Source organism: Schistocerca piceifrons, chromosome X (genome assembly GCF_021461385.2).
Source record: "Schistocerca piceifrons isolate TAMUIC-IGC-003096 chromosome X, iqSchPice1.1, whole genome shotgun sequence".
NCBI classification, from domain to species: Eukaryota; Metazoa; Arthropoda; class Insecta; order Orthoptera; family Acrididae; genus Schistocerca; species Schistocerca piceifrons.
This window is the reverse complement of record NC_060149.1, coordinates 773956478-773977959: the sequence shown is the minus strand read 5'-3', so window position 1 is coordinate 773977959 and position 21482 is coordinate 773956478. Positions and strand designations below refer to the sequence as shown.

The 21482-nt window shown below is 38.8% G+C and overlaps 1 protein-coding gene across 1 annotated transcript in view; it reads right to left on the bottom strand.

The window, feature by feature from the left end:
- The window catches only part of LOC124721883 (myotubularin-related protein 14), a 148374-nt gene that overhangs the window by 48296 nt on the left and 78596 nt on the right, over nucleotides 1-21482 (bottom strand). Inside the window, exons 5-7 of the mRNA XM_047247033.1 lie at nucleotides 20936-21158; nucleotides 19744-20279; nucleotides 5320-5481 (exon numbers count right to left, since the gene is read on the bottom strand). Of these exons, the coding sequence (XP_047102989.1) occupies nucleotides 5320-5481; nucleotides 19744-20279; nucleotides 20936-21158 (921 nt within the window). The remainder of the gene's footprint in view (nucleotides 1-5319; nucleotides 5482-19743; nucleotides 20280-20935; nucleotides 21159-21482) is intronic.

The following is a 21482-nucleotide window of genomic DNA, read 5'->3' as shown; positions in this document are numbered from 1 at the left end:
TACTCTGGTGTGGTCTTTCTAACACCAAGTTGTGGCCCGAGCTATGCTTCGGCTTGGTCTACAAAATGTGTTAAGATTCTTCTAACAAATCTCTGCCTGTCATCGACTTTTCCTACAGTCAGTTTTATGTCGTCATTCAATTTCAGGTAGTTTTGTATGGTTACTCCTAAGTATTTTATGGTTGTAACTGTTTCTGGCGGTATTTCATCAACAGGGTAATCAAATCATGATTGTCTAATTAACCTATTTATATGCAATACATTCTGTTTGTTGGTTTATATTCATGGGTGCTGACTACAAGTCACTGCATCAATCGTTTCTCCCCTGCTCTCATCCTTCATTTTGCTATCACCTGCTCACATTACAACCTTCTGACAGATATCACCTCAGGAAGCTTCCGATATTATCCATTAGATCATTTATAGATACTATGAACAGTAAGAGCTTGATAGCACACTTTTGGGGCTACTCAAGAAATTACCTTTACATCTGTCAATTTTGTACTATGAACATAGTGCTGAATTCTATTTGCTAAGTAGTTCTGAATTCACTCTCAAATCAGGTCTGATCTTTTGTAAGCTCTCGTTTTGTTCACTAAATGGAGGCGAGGAACTGTATCTAATGCATTCCAGATGTCAAGGAACAAGGGATCAACCAGGGCCTTTTGTCTACAGCACTCGGTATTCAATTTATATAACTACAGTTTCAGACATGTATAGAGGAACAGACACCACATTTAAATGGAATAATAACATCCATTCAAAGTAACAACCAACACTGTAGGAATATGCATTGTTTTATGAGGCAAATTTTGCCATTGCCACAGTATAACATAGCAATCTAACAAAAACTGTCTACCTAAATCAAACAATGGAAAATCCTGGATGATTTTGTCTACCTAGTTATATGGACTCCTGTGTTTGCAAGGTACAAGGGCCTGGTGCACTTCATATACTTATAGCTAGTTTTACTACAGGGGACGAGTAAGTACAGGATTTTTGAGAATGCAATAGCGATCCGCATCAGTATTCAAAGTAACAACCTTTTGCTACTTATGCACCTCACAGATAGAGAACTACGCAGATAATGCTGGTTTACGATCATGTTTTACAAATAAGCTGCAGCTATGGCAACATCCTCTCATACAACAACAAAGTGATTCTAGTAGACCATGCAGACACTAGATGGCATCTGTAAACAGTGTCATAGTGAAAGGCTAGTACTTGTTTGTTGTCAAGTAGGCAAAGCTGTGGACAAGACTGAAGCCAACTGTCATGGACAAAGATGGACAGCATCATTTTTGTGGAAGGAAGGGGATATTCATAAACCGTTTAACTGAGGAGTATGTCAAGAAGCTCCTACGTAAAAGACTGTTTACAACCGGATCGCAGGGTCCACTAGTGGAATGAAGTTTGCATACAACAATGTGAGTACTTGTTGTCTGTCAACATTGCGGACTCTGGGGAACACTGAGGTTGTGTTTCAATTTATTATGGCTGATAGATGTATAACTTTTGATGAACTGAAATGACAGACATACCTCGGTCGCACAACTCTGCACTCCATTATTAATGACGATTTGGGTATGAAAGAAGTGCGCACATTGGGTTCTATGAGACTTGACAGAGGTCCAAAAGGAGAATAGAATTGAAGTCTGTAATCGATTACTGTAATGAAGAATGAAGATATAAATTGTTTGGTAAACTAGTGACTGGTGACAACTCATGGTATCACTACCATACACCTGAGAAGAAAGTCTAATCTAGGCAACAGAAACAGCCAGGAGTCCCTGGTCCAAGAAATTTTGTGTTGCTCTATCTACAGGTTAACAGACGATCTTTGTCTTTAGACATTTGTGGCATATTGCTGATGGACTGGCTTCCACAACTATCAACAGCAGAGAGTAATATGACACCCGGATCTCGCTCCATCTGATTTCCTCAACAAAATGAAAGGCACACTGTGAGATAAGAGGTTTCGCAACAACAAAGAGCTGCATGCAGCTCTCCATGAGTGTGTGCATAGTACCCCCAAACAATGGCTCTATGATGCAATAATGGAATTGTCAGGAAGGTGGCAGCAGTGTACTGATATTGGTGGGGAGTATACTGAGAGATCCCAAGTATACTGATTCACTGTTCATTAATAAATAAGGTACAAAAAAAACTACTACTGTAAATAATTTTCAAATGCCCTCATATAAAAAAAGAAGTCATAACCTACAAATCATGTCATCTTTATTGCCATTTGGTTATGAAATTCTATAATAAAATTATTTATAGTGTAATTGTATAATAACCTATCAGCATCAATCAGTTGATAACTTATATATTGACACAAGAAGATATGCCACAGAAGCAGCAGAAACTTAGTGATCAGTTTCACACCTGTCTGTGAGTGCCTCTTAAATTTCAAAAGCTATTATTTACTCAATAATATTTCTACAGCAGACCAAACACATCTTTAAAAAATATCCATCCAACTCTATCTTCCTTAACAATGATTTCTTTCCCAGTATGTCAAACTACATAACACACCATGCAGCAATCCACACTTCCTCATGAAAATCTAGTTTCACTTAATTCTTAAACCACTAACACACACTTGAACTTGAGGCTACCCAGAACAGAAAAAGCCAGCTACACTATAGACTTACAAATCTGCCCCTGTATGCCCTCCCTCATGTTAGATTGTCTGTATTATTGGAAGAGCTCACTTTTAACCTTACAAATGTTTACCAAAGTGCACTCACTTTCTTTTACTCACAATGAACTGAGAGTTTGATTTTGTCTGCCAACCTCAATATTTGTATTATATAAACCTCACACTGAGCCAGTCTTCAAAGAGTCATTCATTATCCCAAATACTCTACCACAACTCCAACCAAACCACCCCTTACAAGCATTCCACGAATTTCTTACACGAAGTATTACTTCACAATCATTTCTTAGATGCCTTCAACACTGTTTTAAATTAACCACTGACAAGTCAGTGGCTCTTTGTTCCCCAAAGTCAATGACTACAGTATGAATTTTAAGCATTTTAATGTGGACAGCTACATCTGCATACCAAAGAATATGCTACCAGCCTCCAGTTTTACTTAGGTCATAGTACACTGAGGGCATAGCACAACATGCCATATTGCCTTTGAAAATTAGCATTCTGACCATATTCTATGCCCCCATCCTCAACCTGTTTCCTCACCTTATGATTCACGTTTTTCAGTATCTCCTACGAAATCAGTGTAAGCTGTTTCCAGACGTACATTGATCAGCCAGAACATTACCACCACTGACCTACTATCAATATAAACCTGTCCTGGCAATAGCAACATTACCTTGTGAGCAATGACTGCTAGTCACACACACACACACACACACACACACACACACACACACACACACACACGGTGCACATAGTATCAGGGTGCATGCTGGCTGTGTGTAAAAGGGGAAGGTGCGCGAGCTATCTAAGTCTGACAGAGGGCAGATTGTGATGGCCCAGAGGTTTGGCACGAGCACTGCGGAAACTGCACAACCAAGATGAAACCATGTCATAACATCATGGGACTGGGCAGCCACACCTAATTACAGATGTCGGATGTCACAGGTTGGGCAGACTGGTGAAACAGTACGGGCATCTAACTGTGGTGGAACTAACATCAACGTTAATGCTGGCAGAGTAAAAGTGCGCCTGAACACACAGTACACCGAACATTTAACGATGGGCCTCCACTGCCGATGACCCAAGCATGTGCCAATGTTAACAACACAATATCAGCAACTACAACTGAAATGGCCACATGACCACTGGCACTGGATGTTGGCGCAGTGGCAGAGTATTGCGTGGACTGATGAATCTGATGGGAGGGCGTGAATCTGTAATCTTCCAGAGGAACAGCTCCTTAACACCTATACTGCGGGATGGAGAAAAGCTGGCATCGGCTCCGTTATGCTCAGGAGAGCATTCGCATGGTTATCCATGGGTGCAAGGCACCATTATGGTAAATGATTTTTGTACACTGGTTGAAGGTCACGTACACCTCCTCATGATGACCATTTTTTCCCAATGGTAGTGGCATTTTTCAACAAAATAATGGACCATGTCACAAGCCAGGAGTTTACTGGAGTGGTTCAAGGAATACGGTGGTGAGTTCCAACATATGTGCTGCCCTCCCCCTCCCCCCAACTCGCCAGATCTGGCCCCGTTCGAACACATCTGGGATGCGATTGATCGAAAATGACACCAGAGCTCAGTAGGTGGTCATAAATGTTCTGGGTGATTAATGCATCTTCAAAAGATATTGGCAAGTGATTTTATGTCGAGGAGAAGATTCTCAAAAACATATCAGTTGAGAGACAATGCTGTATTTCAAGAGGTGATTCAAAAAACACTCATGTTGCTTCATGTGTACGGTGCAGAAATGATAGTGACACTGGAAATGGCATCAAACTTAATCATCGTGAATTTCTTTTTCTATAAGCAGTGTTCAGATAATTCTTTTCCAAATCAATAAAGTTTATTTGCATTTATGATTGTTGACTGAATCCGTTAATAACTATATCTTAAGTACGACATAATGGTGATACTGAAACATTAAATAAGTAAATAAGGTATTAAAGTGCCATTTTTCAGTTGTCGAATATTTCTCTCTATATAGCAAACTTCTTTTATCGACTTTAATAGATTTTGAATCTTCATGTCATTATACAGTTGCCCGCCATTGTTATATAGTAGGCTTTATTCCACTAATAGGCATGTTGCATGCAAATCTGAGAAGGCAATGTCATTATGATTGTATTAATAGCTTGATGGCTCACAATGGTGATGTAATATATATTCAGCTGGAAGCTTTTACACTGACTGAACACAGAACTCATTCAAATATGCCTTGTTGAGCATTTACTTAGGTAGTTTTAATTTTGAAGCAAATGTCTCATTTTGTAGCTACGTCGGGTGAGAGAAAGTACAAATTTATGTTAAAAGCATTCGTTTTTTAAGACTTTTGTGTATATCAGTATTTTTGTGATGTTTTGTTAAGTCTTTCTGAATGTTAAGTATACGATAAATGTAAAAATATCTCACTTCTCTTTTCACAGTCCAACATAAATTCACAGAAGCACCAAATGCCCTGTTAATTAATTACTCATTGTTAGTACATTACCTTTTTGTGGAGTACATGTTAGTGTCAACTGTGGTATACCTGCCCACATGATAATATGAATGGTTTAACATTATGAATCCTTATTTAAATACTCTACTTCATGATATTCATCAACTTAATGCATTAGGGGGGAAAATTCAAAGTTTGCCTGTTACCTTCCAGTACTGAGTGAGCTGCTAGAATCATTTCTCTGTCTGAAGCGGCTGGAAACAGGGACAGCAACTGGGCTTGTCCTGCTCTGGTGTGGTGAACGAGGCGGCTGCTCAGGCATTTGGGACACGTGATATTGTGCCTGTGGCCACTGTGGCTGTGACATGCTGTATAAAAAGTTTTCACACACATAATATTAATATTCTAAATAGTAAGTACCATTAATCAGAGCTTCACTATTATAATATACAGAAAGCAGGAGCTGCTAAATTGTATTAATTAAGAATGAACAATTAATATGAATGAACAATTAATTAATTCTTCAGAAAAATATGAGCATCAGGTACAATGTCCAAAGCAAAACTATGTACAGGGCTGAAAAGTAGTATGCTCTGCTAGAACCTGTTCACAGCATGAAAGCTGAAGAGTATGAGGGGAAGTTAATACTCTCTAGTGCTTTTGGAATTTAGGGTTGCTTTATCAGACCTTTTTAATAATATTTTTCAAGATGCCAAGACAACAAATGAAGTAGATTCCATTTTGAAAGGGAGAAAAAAATAGGCTCAGATTTTAGGAAGGGAAGGGAGAGATTGGTGGGAACTGGTGAATTTGGAACAGTGAGGACCTTCCATGCCTGATGCAATATGAGGAGCTGTACTCAGATGGAGTAAGTGGCAGCTCCCTAGCCTCAGCACAGAGAGAGGGTGTGGAGTTGGCCCTGTAAGCACCTATGGCCAGCCTGACCCCCCATAGTTGATAGCATCAATGATCTCAAGGTACTCAGGTCTCAATGGTCCATATACGTTATTCACACAATTGTAAGATGAGGTTTTTTCCCAAATTTGTCATTTTATATTCAAAGACTAAACTTCTGCTGCCGAGGTTAACATTTTTACATTGTTTAGTACAGTACATAGGAACAGTCTTACATTTATAGGGGCCATCTTACATTTAGAGAGGAAGCTTTGACTATTGAGGTTAATGCAGATTTATTTTGAAGAATTTGGAAGGGCGGGGCTCAGCAAACAATAATCGCATTCCAACAGGCTCGAGATTTCCTGATAAGCCGAAGTGCTTGATACAGTATCGATGTTTCTCGAACAATCATTTGACACTGACTAACGTGGCACGAGTGCAGGCATATGTGAGAAACTATCAACTAGCCACTACAACAGTCTATTGCTCTGATTAAAATTGGACAATTTTGTGAAACACAAGAGGAAATAGCATTAAATTCTACAATATTACAAACTTTTGCTATAATTAAACAGGTTTGCAATAACTGTTCTCATACATGTACGAATACTGTATAAAACATTAATGCTGCTTTTTAAGTTCAGGTGACATTGAAAAATGGAAATCTTGTCCTTCAAAAGACATTAGTTGATTCAGAACCCAGACCAATATTTGATTTGGTAATGAGAGACAGTAAATTGTTACAAAGTGAATTACAAATGAGAAATTCAGTTGCTGTTCACGTATTAGAATACCGAGTTAAAGCGTTACCAGCTTTTAGTCAGCTTGAGAACATGGTGGTGACATTCCGTTGAAACAAGAAGGAAAATTAATCCAAAATGAATGTCTAACAAAGAAAATAAATCATACTCAACTGACAGTAATTGTTATTGCAAGAATAAATTACAGCAGTAAGACCCATCATGGAGACGCTGCTAGATAGTGGGATGAGCGAAACTTCGAGAATGGGACTGAATCGTATTTGTGATCTTTTATTTATGTATTCGGTTCTGTTCTAAGGTCCTGCTGCAATGGCAGCCTCAGGAATACAAACATATTTGGAAGAAACATCATCATCAAAAATAGTGATATCAAAGACTAAAGGGTTGGTAAGCAAAGAGGGTAGAAAAGAAAATGGCATGAAAATTAATGTAAACTATTTTGTTTCATTTATTTTATTTCCCCAACTATTATCAAAATGTACATAATCAATAAATCACACAAGTTTAGAGTAGGTATAATGTTAACTTTTTGGCAGGTAGTCTATGTCAATAAAACAGTTTGTAATTTTGATTAGTCAGAATATGTTAAAAACAAATTTTTCTCAAGGAGCCTCTTAAAAAAGGGGAGGTGGGGGGGGGGGGGGTTGCCTTAAATCCAGGGTCATCTTATACTTGGGTAAATACAGTACTATGTACCTATAGTCAGTCTATCTGGAGCCTCTGAAAAGCCATACAAAACTAGTACACATGCACTTTGTCAGCTCCCCAAGCCCTGTGGCTAAGACACTTTAAGATGTTCAGTATTTTCAGATGTGGTAAAACTGACAGTTTTGAATAAACTATGGAGCCCTTAATTCTCACTGAATCTTTAGAATGACACCCCTCATTTGTAAATTGGGTAAATAAAAAATGCAACAAGAGCAATTAAAATTAACATGCATACACTTATCTGATGAAAATTTAAAACCTATCTCCATTGTCCACTCCTCCAACTTCTAACCAAGAACTGTAACAAACAAATTGCTGTTTCAGGGCTGGGAAAAAATCTGCAAACTCATCCTCATAAGGAGCAATGCATAGGACCCCAATTGTAGACATTATACTGTTTATTGCTATGGAAAAGAGGATAACAAAACACTTCCCTCTAAAAAATCATTAGCCTACTCAGAAGCATTAAACAGCACTTCAACTAGGTACTTAAAAAAGGTGTTTACACACAGGAATGAATGAATGAATTAATAAATACATAAATGTATACAAAAACGTGGATGGATGCCAACAGAAGCCTCATTAATGGAGCTGTCCTACAATATTATGCCTCCAAGCAGTTTTGTATTTCTTATTTATTTAAAAAAATAGCCAATTACGATGCTGCTTATGTAAGAAAGCCTGCCATATAGCTGCCTCTAGCAAGGTCAAATTGTTGATAGTGCATCGACACCACCTGACCCTACTCCGAGAGCAGCTAAAGAAATGCCTGATCTCTAATGTCTGGACTAGAAAACGGCTGACCATTCACTCCTGTGTTTCTCCTACACAACTCATTAATGGAACAATGCTCTAACTGCTGGAGTACATTTGGTCCTTCTCTGGTTTGAACACACACATCAAAATTCCCCTCCTTCCACGGTGCGGGAAATTACCCTGTGTGTCATACTGAATTAAAACATTCTAGGAGGATTTATGTTGATTCTGTTTACAGGATTCACAGCACGCTGGACTGGATGTGATTGTGAATAAGGTGCCGTATCAGAAGCCTGAAATAGTGGCAAATCCACCTCCCATATGGAGAAAGGGTATTTTGTCGGATCTGAAGTCCAATCCACCCCTCTCCATGTTTGCACAGTAGCAGTGGAATGCTGGATCCTGGCTCACAGTGGCAGCAGCCATTGCAATGTGCCCTGCCACTATCTTGGTGATGATCATCAGTGTTGTTTGGAGACACCACTGCTGCAGCATCGTTGCTACAGGTGGCCGGTTGCATTTACCATAAATCTTACTGATGGCTTCCCAAACTTCTGCAGAACAAGTGGAAGGGTCCAGAGACACTTGTCATAAATTTTTTTGCTCTCTGGAACTGTACATCGGAGCTTCAGCCCTCACTACCCAAAAGGTTGCATAGTTTTCTGCTGTCGATCAGTATTTAATCTGTTACAGAGCTGCATGATCGAGCCAGATTGCTGAGCATCACTCATCATTCAATGTTACTGGCTGCCTCCTAATATTACCTGAGGATTTTGAGATTGATAAATTAACAGTGATGTTGTTTACTTGTGATATGGTCCACCAATACCTGAACACTGCCTCCATGCTCAAAAAACAGTCAGAAGGCAGTGCAGTGTCCAGTTTGCTTTACTTATCATGGGTTCCTTTTAGGATTTTATTTATCTGGTAAATGGCTGAGAATGATCCAGGTAACATTGGTGATGTGTGTGACTGCTCATGTTGAGAAGAGACAGCTCCTGAAATTCTTGAAGCTCTCTGAAACTCAATTGCTGGGTAAGTAGTGGAAGAACCTTATATGAGTATGTTAACTGAAGTCTCCCTGTATAGGATACGGTCAGCGGAGTTGTATTATGAGAGAGCCCTGTAATCCAATGTCTCTTGAGGTGGAAGGCAATCCTTTAACCGACATCAATTTCAAAAGCAGCTGCTTGTAGGTCAGTAACCAGAATATAGCAGAGAAGTGGAATGTGTTACTGACAAACAAAGCTAGTCCTCCCCTGGTCCTTTCTGCAGGAAGGTCACCCTTGCAGTGAAGCAGAGAGGCATCAGTAGATTTATAATGTGTGTTTTGCAAACACAGGGGACCTCCCTGCGCTAGGAGTTTCACTTCCACCACATGTTCTGAACCCGTTTATGTTCTACTGTAGGACAGGAGCTTAGTGGCGTGGTTTTTCTTATTTACATTTGTCGTTTCTCTGTGGTTGGGATTTGCAGTGGCAGGAAAGGAAGAATGGGGAGCGGGGATGCTTGAGGGACTTGCTGCCAGTTCCTCTGGCAGTTATCAATGTCCTTACTACTGTAAGCATGGTCATCGTCTGACTCATCAAGCAGGACCAAGATTGGTTAGTCTGATGGTTTTGGACCTGTCTTTTTGACTGATTGTTTTTTCATGCCAAACTTGGATTCTGTGGTTGCTGGTAAGGCTGCTTTAACAGAAACATTTCTTTTAGTTCTATTATTCTCTCTGCAGTGAGAGAGTATTATTATTATTATTATTATTATTATTATTATTATTATTATTATTATTAATTAATTAATTAATTAATTTTTTTTGCAAAATGCATTATGCACCACCAATGTCTGTGCTGTATGCATGCCTGTTGGTTTAATCTGTGACGCAAGGTTGCAGCTATACTTACAGGTACATGCTGTGTTCTGTTCAGCTGTCAATGTCACTAGTCTCTGGTACAGGCTGCTTCAATGCTGAGGTGACTGACTCCACAAAAGTAGGTGGCTGTGTGGCCTTAAATGCCTTCTTTACGTAAGAGATTCATTGCATAACCAGTATGACCTGTATTTTCTTCCATTTGTGAATAATGGACACACTTTATTCCACATTGCATTGTTACAGAGCAACTGATGCACAGAAGTGAGACAGTGTATCGAGTGCCTTAACTGCTTCATCTGCAGATAGTATGTTCTTTGCAAACCATAGCTGTGTGACTGAAGTTTGACACCTAAAATTAGACTCTACATACCTAACTCTGTATGTTGTTTTAAGGCAGATAAAGCCTGCTGCTGTGTACTTGAGCAGCCTTAGAAAGCCTAGTGTCTAAACTATGGTGTCTTCCAAATTCACTACTTTCCCTTTTCATGAAATTCTTTTACTACTGTGACACCTTCACTTTCCTATACGTGTTGTAGTCCTTGGGCATCAATATTAGTGATATCCCAGCAGGTTACAACTCCTTTACAACAGTTTGACACTGTGTGTAACTCACTGTCTACAGCTAATTCTCTACGAGATTTAGTACTTCCCAATGTGTTTACTTGCATACTCTTCACTGCCTTGACGAGTAGGGTGTTGTTACACAGCCTCTAAATAGATATTCTGCTTTCTACTCAGTAAAAATGCTGCTGAAACTGTTTTGACATTGAAGAAAGCTTACCAAGGTGACACTATAGGAAAAATTCAAGTGTATAAGTGGTTTGCTCAATTTAAAGATGGCGGCATGTTGATTGATAACAAACCTCGTTCTGGACATCCATCAACTGCCTGACTCGACAAAAATATTGAACAAATTCAAAAGCCTGTGCTCAGAGAACTGTCAGATTAGTGGGTTATCTTGGAGCTCAGTTCATCGAATTTTAACAGAATGAAAAAGGTTGCTGTCAAGTTTATTCCTCGAGCTCTGACTGACAATCAAAAGAAACGTCAATTTGAAACATGTCATGTTTTGAAACAACAGCTTCAAACTAATCCAAATTTTCTGTCAAAGGTCATTAGTGATGATGAGTCATGGCGCTATGGTTATGACCCAGATACAAAGCAACAGTCAAACCAATGGACGATACCATTGTCATCTCGCCCCCCCCCCTCCCCCCCACCAAAAAAAAACACCATCAAGTCCAATGAGACATCAAAACAATAACAATAACAATTTGCTTTTTTGATGATGCCAAGGGCATAGTTCATTCAGAGTTTGTTCCCCCAGGTCAGACCATCAATCAAGCCTTTTTTTAAGAAGATTGCACAACAGTGTTCTTCAAAATGACTTCATTTGTGGCAGACAGGAGATTGGTTCTTCCACCATGACAATGCACCTGCACACACAGCCATCTCTGTTGGAGAGTTTTTAGCTACAAATGCCATGGTTCCGTTGTCCCCACGCACCTTACTCGCCTAGCCTGGCTCTGAGTGATCGTTTCTTCTTTCCACCCATGAAAATGTATATGAAAGGACATCAATTTGAAAGCGCTGAAGAAATTGAGAAAAAAGTTAGGGAGGAGGTGTCAGTCATTTGTAAAGTTGACTACAAAAAATTTTTCAAACAGTGGAAGCACCAGTGGGACAAAAGTGTTAGTTGTAACGGGGAGTATTGAGAAGGGGAGATGGTCGTTTTATAAACAATTTGAAAATATATAGCTTTTAAAAATAATTCCTTTTTTTTTTGTATCACCTCACAGACTGTTACTATTACTGCCGTTTCTGATATTGGGAGCCTTCTAAAGTGGAACAGCTCCATAAGGTCTCTTTGGGGTTGGATGTTAATACTGACCAATGGCCCATCTAAACTGCTGGGAATGTTTTGGATAAAGGTTTGTAACATTCTCGTGATCTAGGCAGTTAAGCCAAAACCCCTTGTTTTTAGCACACAACTTACTACTGCCATACCACATGCTCACTGCTAGGAACATGAAAAAATATGGATTTGTAATAAAAGTGAATCTAGATATAAATTTGGCTTCACAATGCAAAAATGCAAAATTGGCTAATACACAATATCCACAGTGAATTATATCTGGATGAACTAGTTTATCAGATATAGTTAGAAATATCTTTATGTTCTGTACACAAAAGTAACCAATTTTCAGTTACTGGTAAGAATACGTGTGCAAAATAAAAAGCACATATTTGCACGAATGCAACGATGTATCACTATGCTTGTTAGTTATGCTTTGGTGCCAAGTCAGTTGTGGATGCTGAATGGATCCTGTACGATACATGCTCTGTATGGCAACATAGGACTCAGCCATGGCACCTAGTAGCTTGGGAGGGGGAAATGAATGTATGTATGTATGTATGTCTGCTAGCTGATGTTCAAAGGTTGTTTAATGTGGGAGGTTTAATTGTCAGGTGTTTTGAACTAGGGTTGTGTAAGATACCAGCAGAGACTGGGACTGATCAGCTTTGTTTTCAGCACTGCCAATCTCAGCAACCATTTGTGGGGAGCTGTTACGGATTACTTTGTATACTCGGCTTTGCTACATATTGTGTGTTGCTCATTGTACTCTTTTCTTAGTTTGAAATGAGAAGAGGCACTAATCCTGATGTATGACAGAGAATCTAAACTCACTCTACAACAGAAGGGATTGGCAATACCTATGACCCTGTGTCAGTTCTGCTTCTGCAGAAATGCAGAACACACATCTTGTCGGAGTGTCTATAATTACTTTATACTCTCCCCACCCGGTAAAGTTCTAGAGGAATGACCAGTTGAATGGGACACGAGATTATGGACCCTTCAGAAGTTTGTCAGGTTACAGTTCGTATTTTCCCATCTCTTCCCTCATGAAGATCTACAATCTGTGCCTTCCGCCACAAGTGTCATGGACAAACATCCTTCTGTAGAAGAATGGTATCACTCTGCTGGAGCCTTCGTGAACCTGTCCTCGGTTGACGAGCTTCATGGGAGTTTTCGAGCAGAATCAGGTACCCTTTCTTCCATCTGTTCCAAACGTGTCCTACCATCTTATGTTGTCATTTAAACTTCTTAGACAAATCCTTTTTAACTGGCGGTTCTGGACCTGTGGATAGTGTTGAGAGTCAGTCACCTCCAAGGAAATGTGCAGGTGTCAGTAGCTCAGATTCCTCACCCCGTTGCATAACTGGCCAAAAATTTAATGCTATACCACATAGCTGTTAAAATTAGGAGTGGTGTTTTTACCATGAAGACTTGATCTGTTGATTTCTTCTTGTCTGGCACGGCATGATCATTTGTCGGCATAAATTGTGGTCAAAGTGGTCGATTCTTCATTAACCAAGCAGCCCCCTGGATCCATACACCAGTGTGCTGAAGTAGTTGTTCTGTGTTATCTCTGGAGATCAGATCAACTGTGTTTTCCTCACCAGGGCACCACTGATTCCAATCAGTGGGCTTGAATTTGTGGCCCACTTTGCCACTGGCAGACTGATATGTCCCATGAGTGATGTAAGCTCATAACACAAGTAAATCATGGCATTGACATCTTCAGCATCCACTACAAAATCAGTCCGCTAAATGTTATTTTCAACACACAAGTCAGCTCAAGGAATATTTGTTTTGTGCATTGTAGCACATTCTTCCAGTGTGGCTGCAAGAAGAAATGGGCTGCAAGTAAGACTGAAAGGTAGGTGGGTGAAGCGGTATGTAATAACTTCGTCAGATCTAATATAGTTTCATTACTGATTTACGATTACTTTGTACCAAAAATCCTGTCTTTCCTGAAAAGAACTAACTGTGGAAATGCTTGCTTTACATCAGCAATTAAGACTAATGGATACAGATGGAATCTCAGTAATATTGAAAGAATATCAGGGTGAAAATCAGGACCCATTTCTAAAGCGTCATTTAATGAATGTGTATTCTTAAAGGAAGGGAGGGAGAAAGATTAGATTTAACATACCACTGACATCGAAGTTATTGAACACTAGCTCGGAATGTTTCACACATGGGGAAGGAAATCGGCCGTGCCCTTTCATAGGAACTATCCCGGCATTTGCCTGGGACAAATCAAGGAATCACAGAAAACGTAAATCCAGATGGCCAGATACAGATTTGAACCATCGTCCTCCCAAATACTAGTCCAGTGTGCTCGATAATGTGCATTCTTCTTGTGCGACAAACCATCGAATAAAATCCTCCATTTGATGACACCTTACTTTTCTTTGTTAACTGCATGATGTGGCAGATAAAATGTCTCACAGGATGTCTGTCCAGAAACGATGATTTCCACATGTCTCTTTTTGATGTGGTCTATCATTTGCACCTTGTAAATGTGTTCCTAGGTGCTGTCATTTGTAAATGTCTTCTCCACTGCAATAAATCTTTTCTCAGTTTGCTGAAGATTATGAGGCACCATAACACTGGGTTTTCTTCTTCTGTCTTCAATGCATTAGGATTTTGAGAAATCTTGTAATAAGGCCAATTCCTTCGGATTCAGGGTTCTCACTTGGTCTTCTGTGATCACCATTATTTCTAAAATCCAGAAAGATCATAGAATATCATCCGTTGTTGTCACCGTCTCTAAACTGATGTAGTTTGCAATCACAAAGTTTGTCGTGGTGCAGGATTTATTCCTGCTAAGAATCCAACCTAGAATGGAAGGTGCCAATATAATGGATGGTGTTAGTAAAATCAGAGGGGAATCTTTAACAGTTTTCCAATAGTAATCTGCCTGGATAAGAATCTTGATGAGAAGACCATCTGTATCATCTTTTGGATTCACTAACTGAAGTCCCCAGGTGCAAAATAGCTTTCTTATATTGAAAGGTACAGTTGGGTGCACAGCAAATGAGTATGCACTGTCAAGCAAAGTTACAGAAGTCTAGGAATTTGTCCAGATTCTCTTTAGCCTGAATTCAACGACTATACAACACCTTGAAGTTGCAGATGACATTTCAAAGGTGCTGACAGATAGGTCACAGTGTTCTATAGTTCTTAAACGTAATTCATCAATGAGGAACTTGGAAATGAAACTTGACTGACTACCACTATCCAAAACATAGCATGTATGTATGCTTGACCCTCCAGGTCCACTGATCCAAACTCAGGTTGTCTGAAGGTAAGTAAAATTTGCTGAAGATACATCAATTTGCCCTAAGGAAGTTGCTGCTGTCACCACAGGCTGCAGCGGCAACACCGCTGACAGACCAGCGATGTGGGTTGCCAGCTCCACTGTGAAGTCTGGCCGACGCAACAGTGTTTACCAGCAAGTACCACAGTTGACAACAAACAAGTAGGTGTGGCCACCGTCCATCAGAGGGCATCAACCAATAGCAGAGGAAAGGGGCGTGACGATCAATGAACTATTTCCGGGCAATCGTGTGTGCAAATAGTCCCGGAAATATCCTTCTGCCCAGGGCTAGATAAACTGTCACCTGGCCATTCAATAGTCAGTTCTTGATTCGCTGAGTGTGGAGAAGATCGGTCAGTTCTGTGGTGTGCCACCTCAACCATCCTCTCTTCTGCAACGATTATGATACATTGCTTCCGTCGTGTTACACTATCTACCAGCTGCTAACAGCTGACTTTGATGTGGAACAGTTGTACGGGTATATAGTCAAAGGGAACTCTGATTGTAGGAATTAATTGTTATTTGCTTGATCTGCAAAAGGAATCCTTATTGTCTAGTTGGTTTTAAAGTGTGTGTTGTGGTTGGTTTATTGTAGTTTCCTTAATAAATAAGTTGGCAAAATGAGTTGGTTCTTGCTCTGTAGATTTAGCAGAAGTTGATAACTTGCTGAGAAAAGAAAGTGCTATCATGCTTTAATGTCTTGGTATGCTGTTGGCTGTCAGTTACTATGTTGCAGCCTTGGGCCCTGTGAGTACAAGCTTTGCAAAACACGTAATAGGGTTGTACTTCTCATTTAAGTTTTAGTGAGTTTTTAGCTTGTTTTGAATTTATATGAAGTGTTGCTGCAGTGCACATGAAGTTAGGGAATGGCAGATATCCTGAATGAATCTTTTGCACAGTAAGGGCACCATGAACTACTACTTCCTAGAAGTTCAGTAATTGTAATACATCTCTATCCAATACTTTAGTTCTTCTAGCACCAATAATCCACATCTGACACATTTCAGAAGGAAATGATCACAGAATTTTTGCAGTGAGATCTTTAATATATGCTACACATCATCTCCTAGGGCAGTGCTTGAATATGACAGTTACATTCCAGGAATGTACTGTTCGGCATTTCAGGGGTCACTGAGTACAGGCTAAAATGGTCCAAATAATAGAGGGGCGCCTGTGTAATACGACTGGTATCTCCATACCGGTTCAATAAAATTTTCTTTGTTCCTTTGTACGCCTTAGCTGTTACAGGTATTCCACTACTACCAGCTTCGGTTTGCCTGACAGATACTCTCGTAGGAAAACATTTGTTTTCTATAGAAAGTGATGGGTGTTTAACAATGATTGATTCAAACTGTTCCCAAAAGCGAGTCCACATTTTGACATATTCACAAAATAGCTCAAGCTTAATTGCTGGTATCTTGACAGAGCGGAATATAATGGGGTGTGTGGACACTGTAGGTGACATGATATTAATCTGTGACATTAAGGCCGAAAGCTTGTAATTAAGGCTTGTAGCCTTCTGCACAGCGTGTTTAGTTTGTCTATACATTCCTCACAGCTTGAAACATGTGCGTAATATTCATAGTCACAGAGAAAATAATGAATAGTGTTAGCTAATGAAACAAGCCTCTCTAAAGTGTCTTTAAGGCATTCCCTGTAGTGTTGACAATCATCAAACGGGCTTTTCGTAGCAAGTCCACCAACAGTTGTACAAAACTACATAGCATTAGTTCTCTCCACAGCTCGCTTTCTTTTGAAATTTATTAGCTGTTTTTCAAATTTGTCCAGCATTATGTCTTACTAAAGATGGCTAATGCAAAATTGTTTACGAGTGCATCTGTGAATCGCTTAGATGTCGGACAGACAGTATGCACACAAATAAAATGAAACAAACTTTTGTTACCAAATTAGCTACTCAGATCAAAAGTTTCAGATTTGCAAAGCAAACTTCCTGAATCATGCTGCAAATATTGTTCTGAAGCAAGCAGTTTAAGTGATTATATTATATTGGAATGGACTTGTCTTGTGATGTGGTTCAATGTTGTCTCATTTCTTGCAGTGCGAGTTGAAATATTGCAGGAAATCTTAATTTGTACCAAGTTTCGGCATCAGTATGTTACGGACACACAGCACAGTGATTCCAATACAATGATTTATTTCACATAAAGGAACATGCATCATGGAATATACAAGTTATGTATAACCAATATTGTCAAGAGTGTCTATAATTGCAAATATCAACCCACAACAGCTTCTTTCGATAGGTTTTATTTATATTCTTTGTTATGAAAAACAAATGTATTAAGTTTGCTTTGTCATTTATGTGGCTACTCACTCTACATCAAGAAAAAATTTAGTCTTTCTGAATAAACCAGAACAGTTAAAATGCTAGGGACTTTGCACTCTCAAGAACCCAATGAAGACCGTGAAGCAAGACTTGCCGAGGCTTGAAAACGGCACACTTTAACTTGCACTTTGGAAACTACTACCGAAAGTAAGATGCAACATAACTCCAATCAAGAGTATCATGCATTGTCTTGCTCCCAAGAACCCTTCACTCACAAAGGCTTGAAGTTACTTCTCTCCAATGTATCATAATATAAATGGAAATTTTGATGAGTAGTGAGTTTTCATCCCCAAATCTCACTCATTTCCAACAATTTACCATTTCGCTTTAAATGTGCACAGTTCTTGGTGAGGTCATGTTATGCTGTGATCATGAACAAAGCACAAGGCTAGGTGCTTCATGTTGCAGGCATGGACTTTTGTCCTAGTTGGTTTTCGCATGGGCATCTCAGTGTGGTTCTATCTTGTGTTAGTGAAGCAAAGGAGCTCTTTGTTCATGTCCCCAATCACACTACTTCAAACTTTGTATAAATTGAAGTTCTGTAAGTCAGAAATAAATTCCACGAATACCAAGGCTTGAGCACAGCTATAAGTAAATACCTAAGCAATGCTGGGTTTCTCAGCTAATTAAGTGGTACAATGACCTATTCCTTTAAGAGGTCACTTCTAAATAAAAAGTTCACACTACCCATTGCAGTGACAAACTTTCTACTTACAAATACTCATGACCACATACCACATTTTTGAAAATAAAATTGATTTTGTTCAAGCTATTTATGTAAGAATGCATAAAGATTCTCTCAAAAATGTAAGAAATTTTGAATTGTGTGCTAGAACTACTGTGATATAAGAGGAACTATGTAAAAGGAACTACACAATGTATAAATCTATGTAACACACTTCTTGCCATTTAATTACTGCAGAACACTGAAGTCACGCACAATGTTGGCCGCATGTTGTGGAAGCCTATTAAAGAAAACCTCTTATCAAGAATTTCAACTGTAGTTTCACCTGTAACAGCATGTACAATTTCCAGTCATCTCTACAATACCCATAAGAGCAAAAAGAAGCTCTTTCTACTGCAATGAGACCATTAACCGAACAACCACTCTGTGCCCAATACTAGCAACCATTTGGTCCAATCAATGTGTTTTCATCAAAAACAAAGATTGTATATTGCTACAGCAATTGTGCATACTTAGAATAATTATGCAGGATTTAAAGCTCCATCTCAGATGCTGCAGATTGTAGAGCAGATGAAATGCAATGATCATTTACAACAATGGCAATTTATCGTGGGGCAGCCTGGCCGAATTAGGTAGTGAAAACAAGTTCATGTTGCCAACTGACAATGCAGGAGTAAGCCATTTCAGTCTCAACTGCTTAATTAATAACTTACACTGGACCAATTAAAAGGTACAAAGGTGGTAAGATGTTGCTTTACACAGCATCACAGAAACTGTGTGGTATGTGAAGCCATAGACTGACATGATTGCCAATTATTTGAGATGGTGTGGGAACATTGTAAGCATAACATAACATAAAGGTGAACACATTTATTAGGTGAGAAATAAATGTTTTTCACATCATTCCATAGCTATTAGACAGTTACTGTATAGTCAGTTCAGGTGCTGAGTGATTTCTCAATTTGGTGATTGCTGACAAGACTACCAACTTCAATTTTTATTACCAAAAGTTCTGAGCCTCAAGTATACAGTGAGTTGTTACCTTTACTCCTCCCGTTATTTATATTCCACCCTTGCCACATGTATAGGATGTACGAGCACAAAGACTGAATTAATGTTCGATGAAAAATTTAAGGCTGTGTACAATGTTTAATTAGAACTATTGCTGGTAAGTAATACAATGGTGAATGTGAATTACAAAGCTCATGATATATGCACTGATATTTCAGTCAGTATCCAAGAATGTCACACCAATGATAACGTCATTTGTATGCCGACAAACTCCAAAATCTTTACTTCTCAACAGTAAATATTTGTCATGGGTGTGAGGCTTGATGCACAAAAAATTTCTTTTGGTGTTGATATAAAAACAAAATAGTTTAACGTATTACCACAACATGAGAAAATTTTATGAATTTTTGATGTAGGACTTGCTTACCCACTGGATGAATCTTCACTGCTGTCTGGAAGTGTATGGAAGTACACAGGTGGGTTATCTTGACTCTTGCTGCTTTGCGAACTGCATGAACTGTTCAGACTTATATTTGATCCCTGACAACTAACTGGACACTCAGCTTCAAACAAGACACCATCCAGATGAAGATCAGAGTCATTGCGCATAACAATGTTCTTGATCTTAGGCTTAGATGACAAAACACTGAACTCTTCACTAAGCATGTGTTTCAGGAAATGAAAGCAGAAGAAAAAGATTTCTTCTCCTTTACTAAGTCTGTCTTCGAGGTTGTGCCCAAACAGCATCCAGTCATAAGCAATTGTCAGATACAATATTTGGTATGGATTCAAAGACTGATGGATGACCCCATCAGCCCAAAGTGAGAGACGGAGAAGCGATACAAACAGAGGAGTGCGATCCCAACCACTGATGCAGTGGATCAGTAGGCCTGTGTTATTATCTTGCAGGTAGCGCAACAGCAGCTTCAGATAATTCTGAGTAAGTCGTACCAAGTCCCACTCCTATAAGAACATCAAACAAGAATGTTAATGACTGAAAACTGTGGTACCTACTACAAAAAATGAATTACATTTACATCTTGCCAATTTTTAAAACATGCCATTCAATGATACATATAACATACTTTTTTTTCCCCCCCAAAATAGTGTCATGAACCTAAGATTCAGAATAATTCATTTAATCGAATTTTCTCAAGTAACTGAACTTTCTTGCATTATGTCAAAATAACAACAATTAAACTGTTATTTTCAAGTCACCAGAATTTGAGACTGGTAATTGTACAAAAATGACACTGTATACTGACACATTATTGATCTATCTCCTAGTTAATATTTCCAGAAAATTATTATAGTAAGTGACTATCAAATGATGTTGAAGATCAACAAAATGGCTATATTCAACAAACTCTCATGCTTTTTCTTTTTTTAAAAAAGAAGCAGAACAAGAAGAAAGGAAATATGTTAATAATAATATATACCCAGAGGTTTCTCCCTCAAACACTAAGAAGAAAGAACTAAAGTCACTACCACAACAATCTAGTAAAGGTGTTAAGAGAAGGCCAAGTCATTCAAAATGCTAGTCAAGAGGCACAGTCAAAGAATAGGTTTATGAATGCAATTTAAGTATAATAATGACAACACCATGCTTTAGCATTTACCTTGTAGTTGTTCCACTCTACTTTGAGTTGTGATGAAACTTGATCATCTGGTACACCAATACTCGCATCTACATGAGCCTGGCTCCAGTCAAAGACTAGTCCTTTAGCAACGTAATTATTATCTCTATATTCTTTAAAAAATTCACATCCTGGATATGGCAGTGAAATAATCGTAAAATCCGAGTATCTGTTTTCTTTGTCCACTTTTTCTGATGATGTGACACTGAAACAATTAGCAAAATAATATTAACTAAGGGGAAGAGTAAAACCACATTTCTAAGCATAGGCAGCAACTTCTCTTCAATTAATAAAATCAAATCTATGAATGCATTAAACATGAACAATGCAACAGAAAATAAAGAAAGAGGAAGGTAATAGCCATAAATTACATGGCATTTAATTCCTCATAACACAATACATTTCCATTTCTGAAAATGGTTGCTTCTAAGGACGTTTCTCCTTTAGACTTAAATATTATTTAAGAAATCAATACCAAATTACTGACATTGTTTCTCTAGGTGTCAGATTATCTCCAGGATCAAACAAT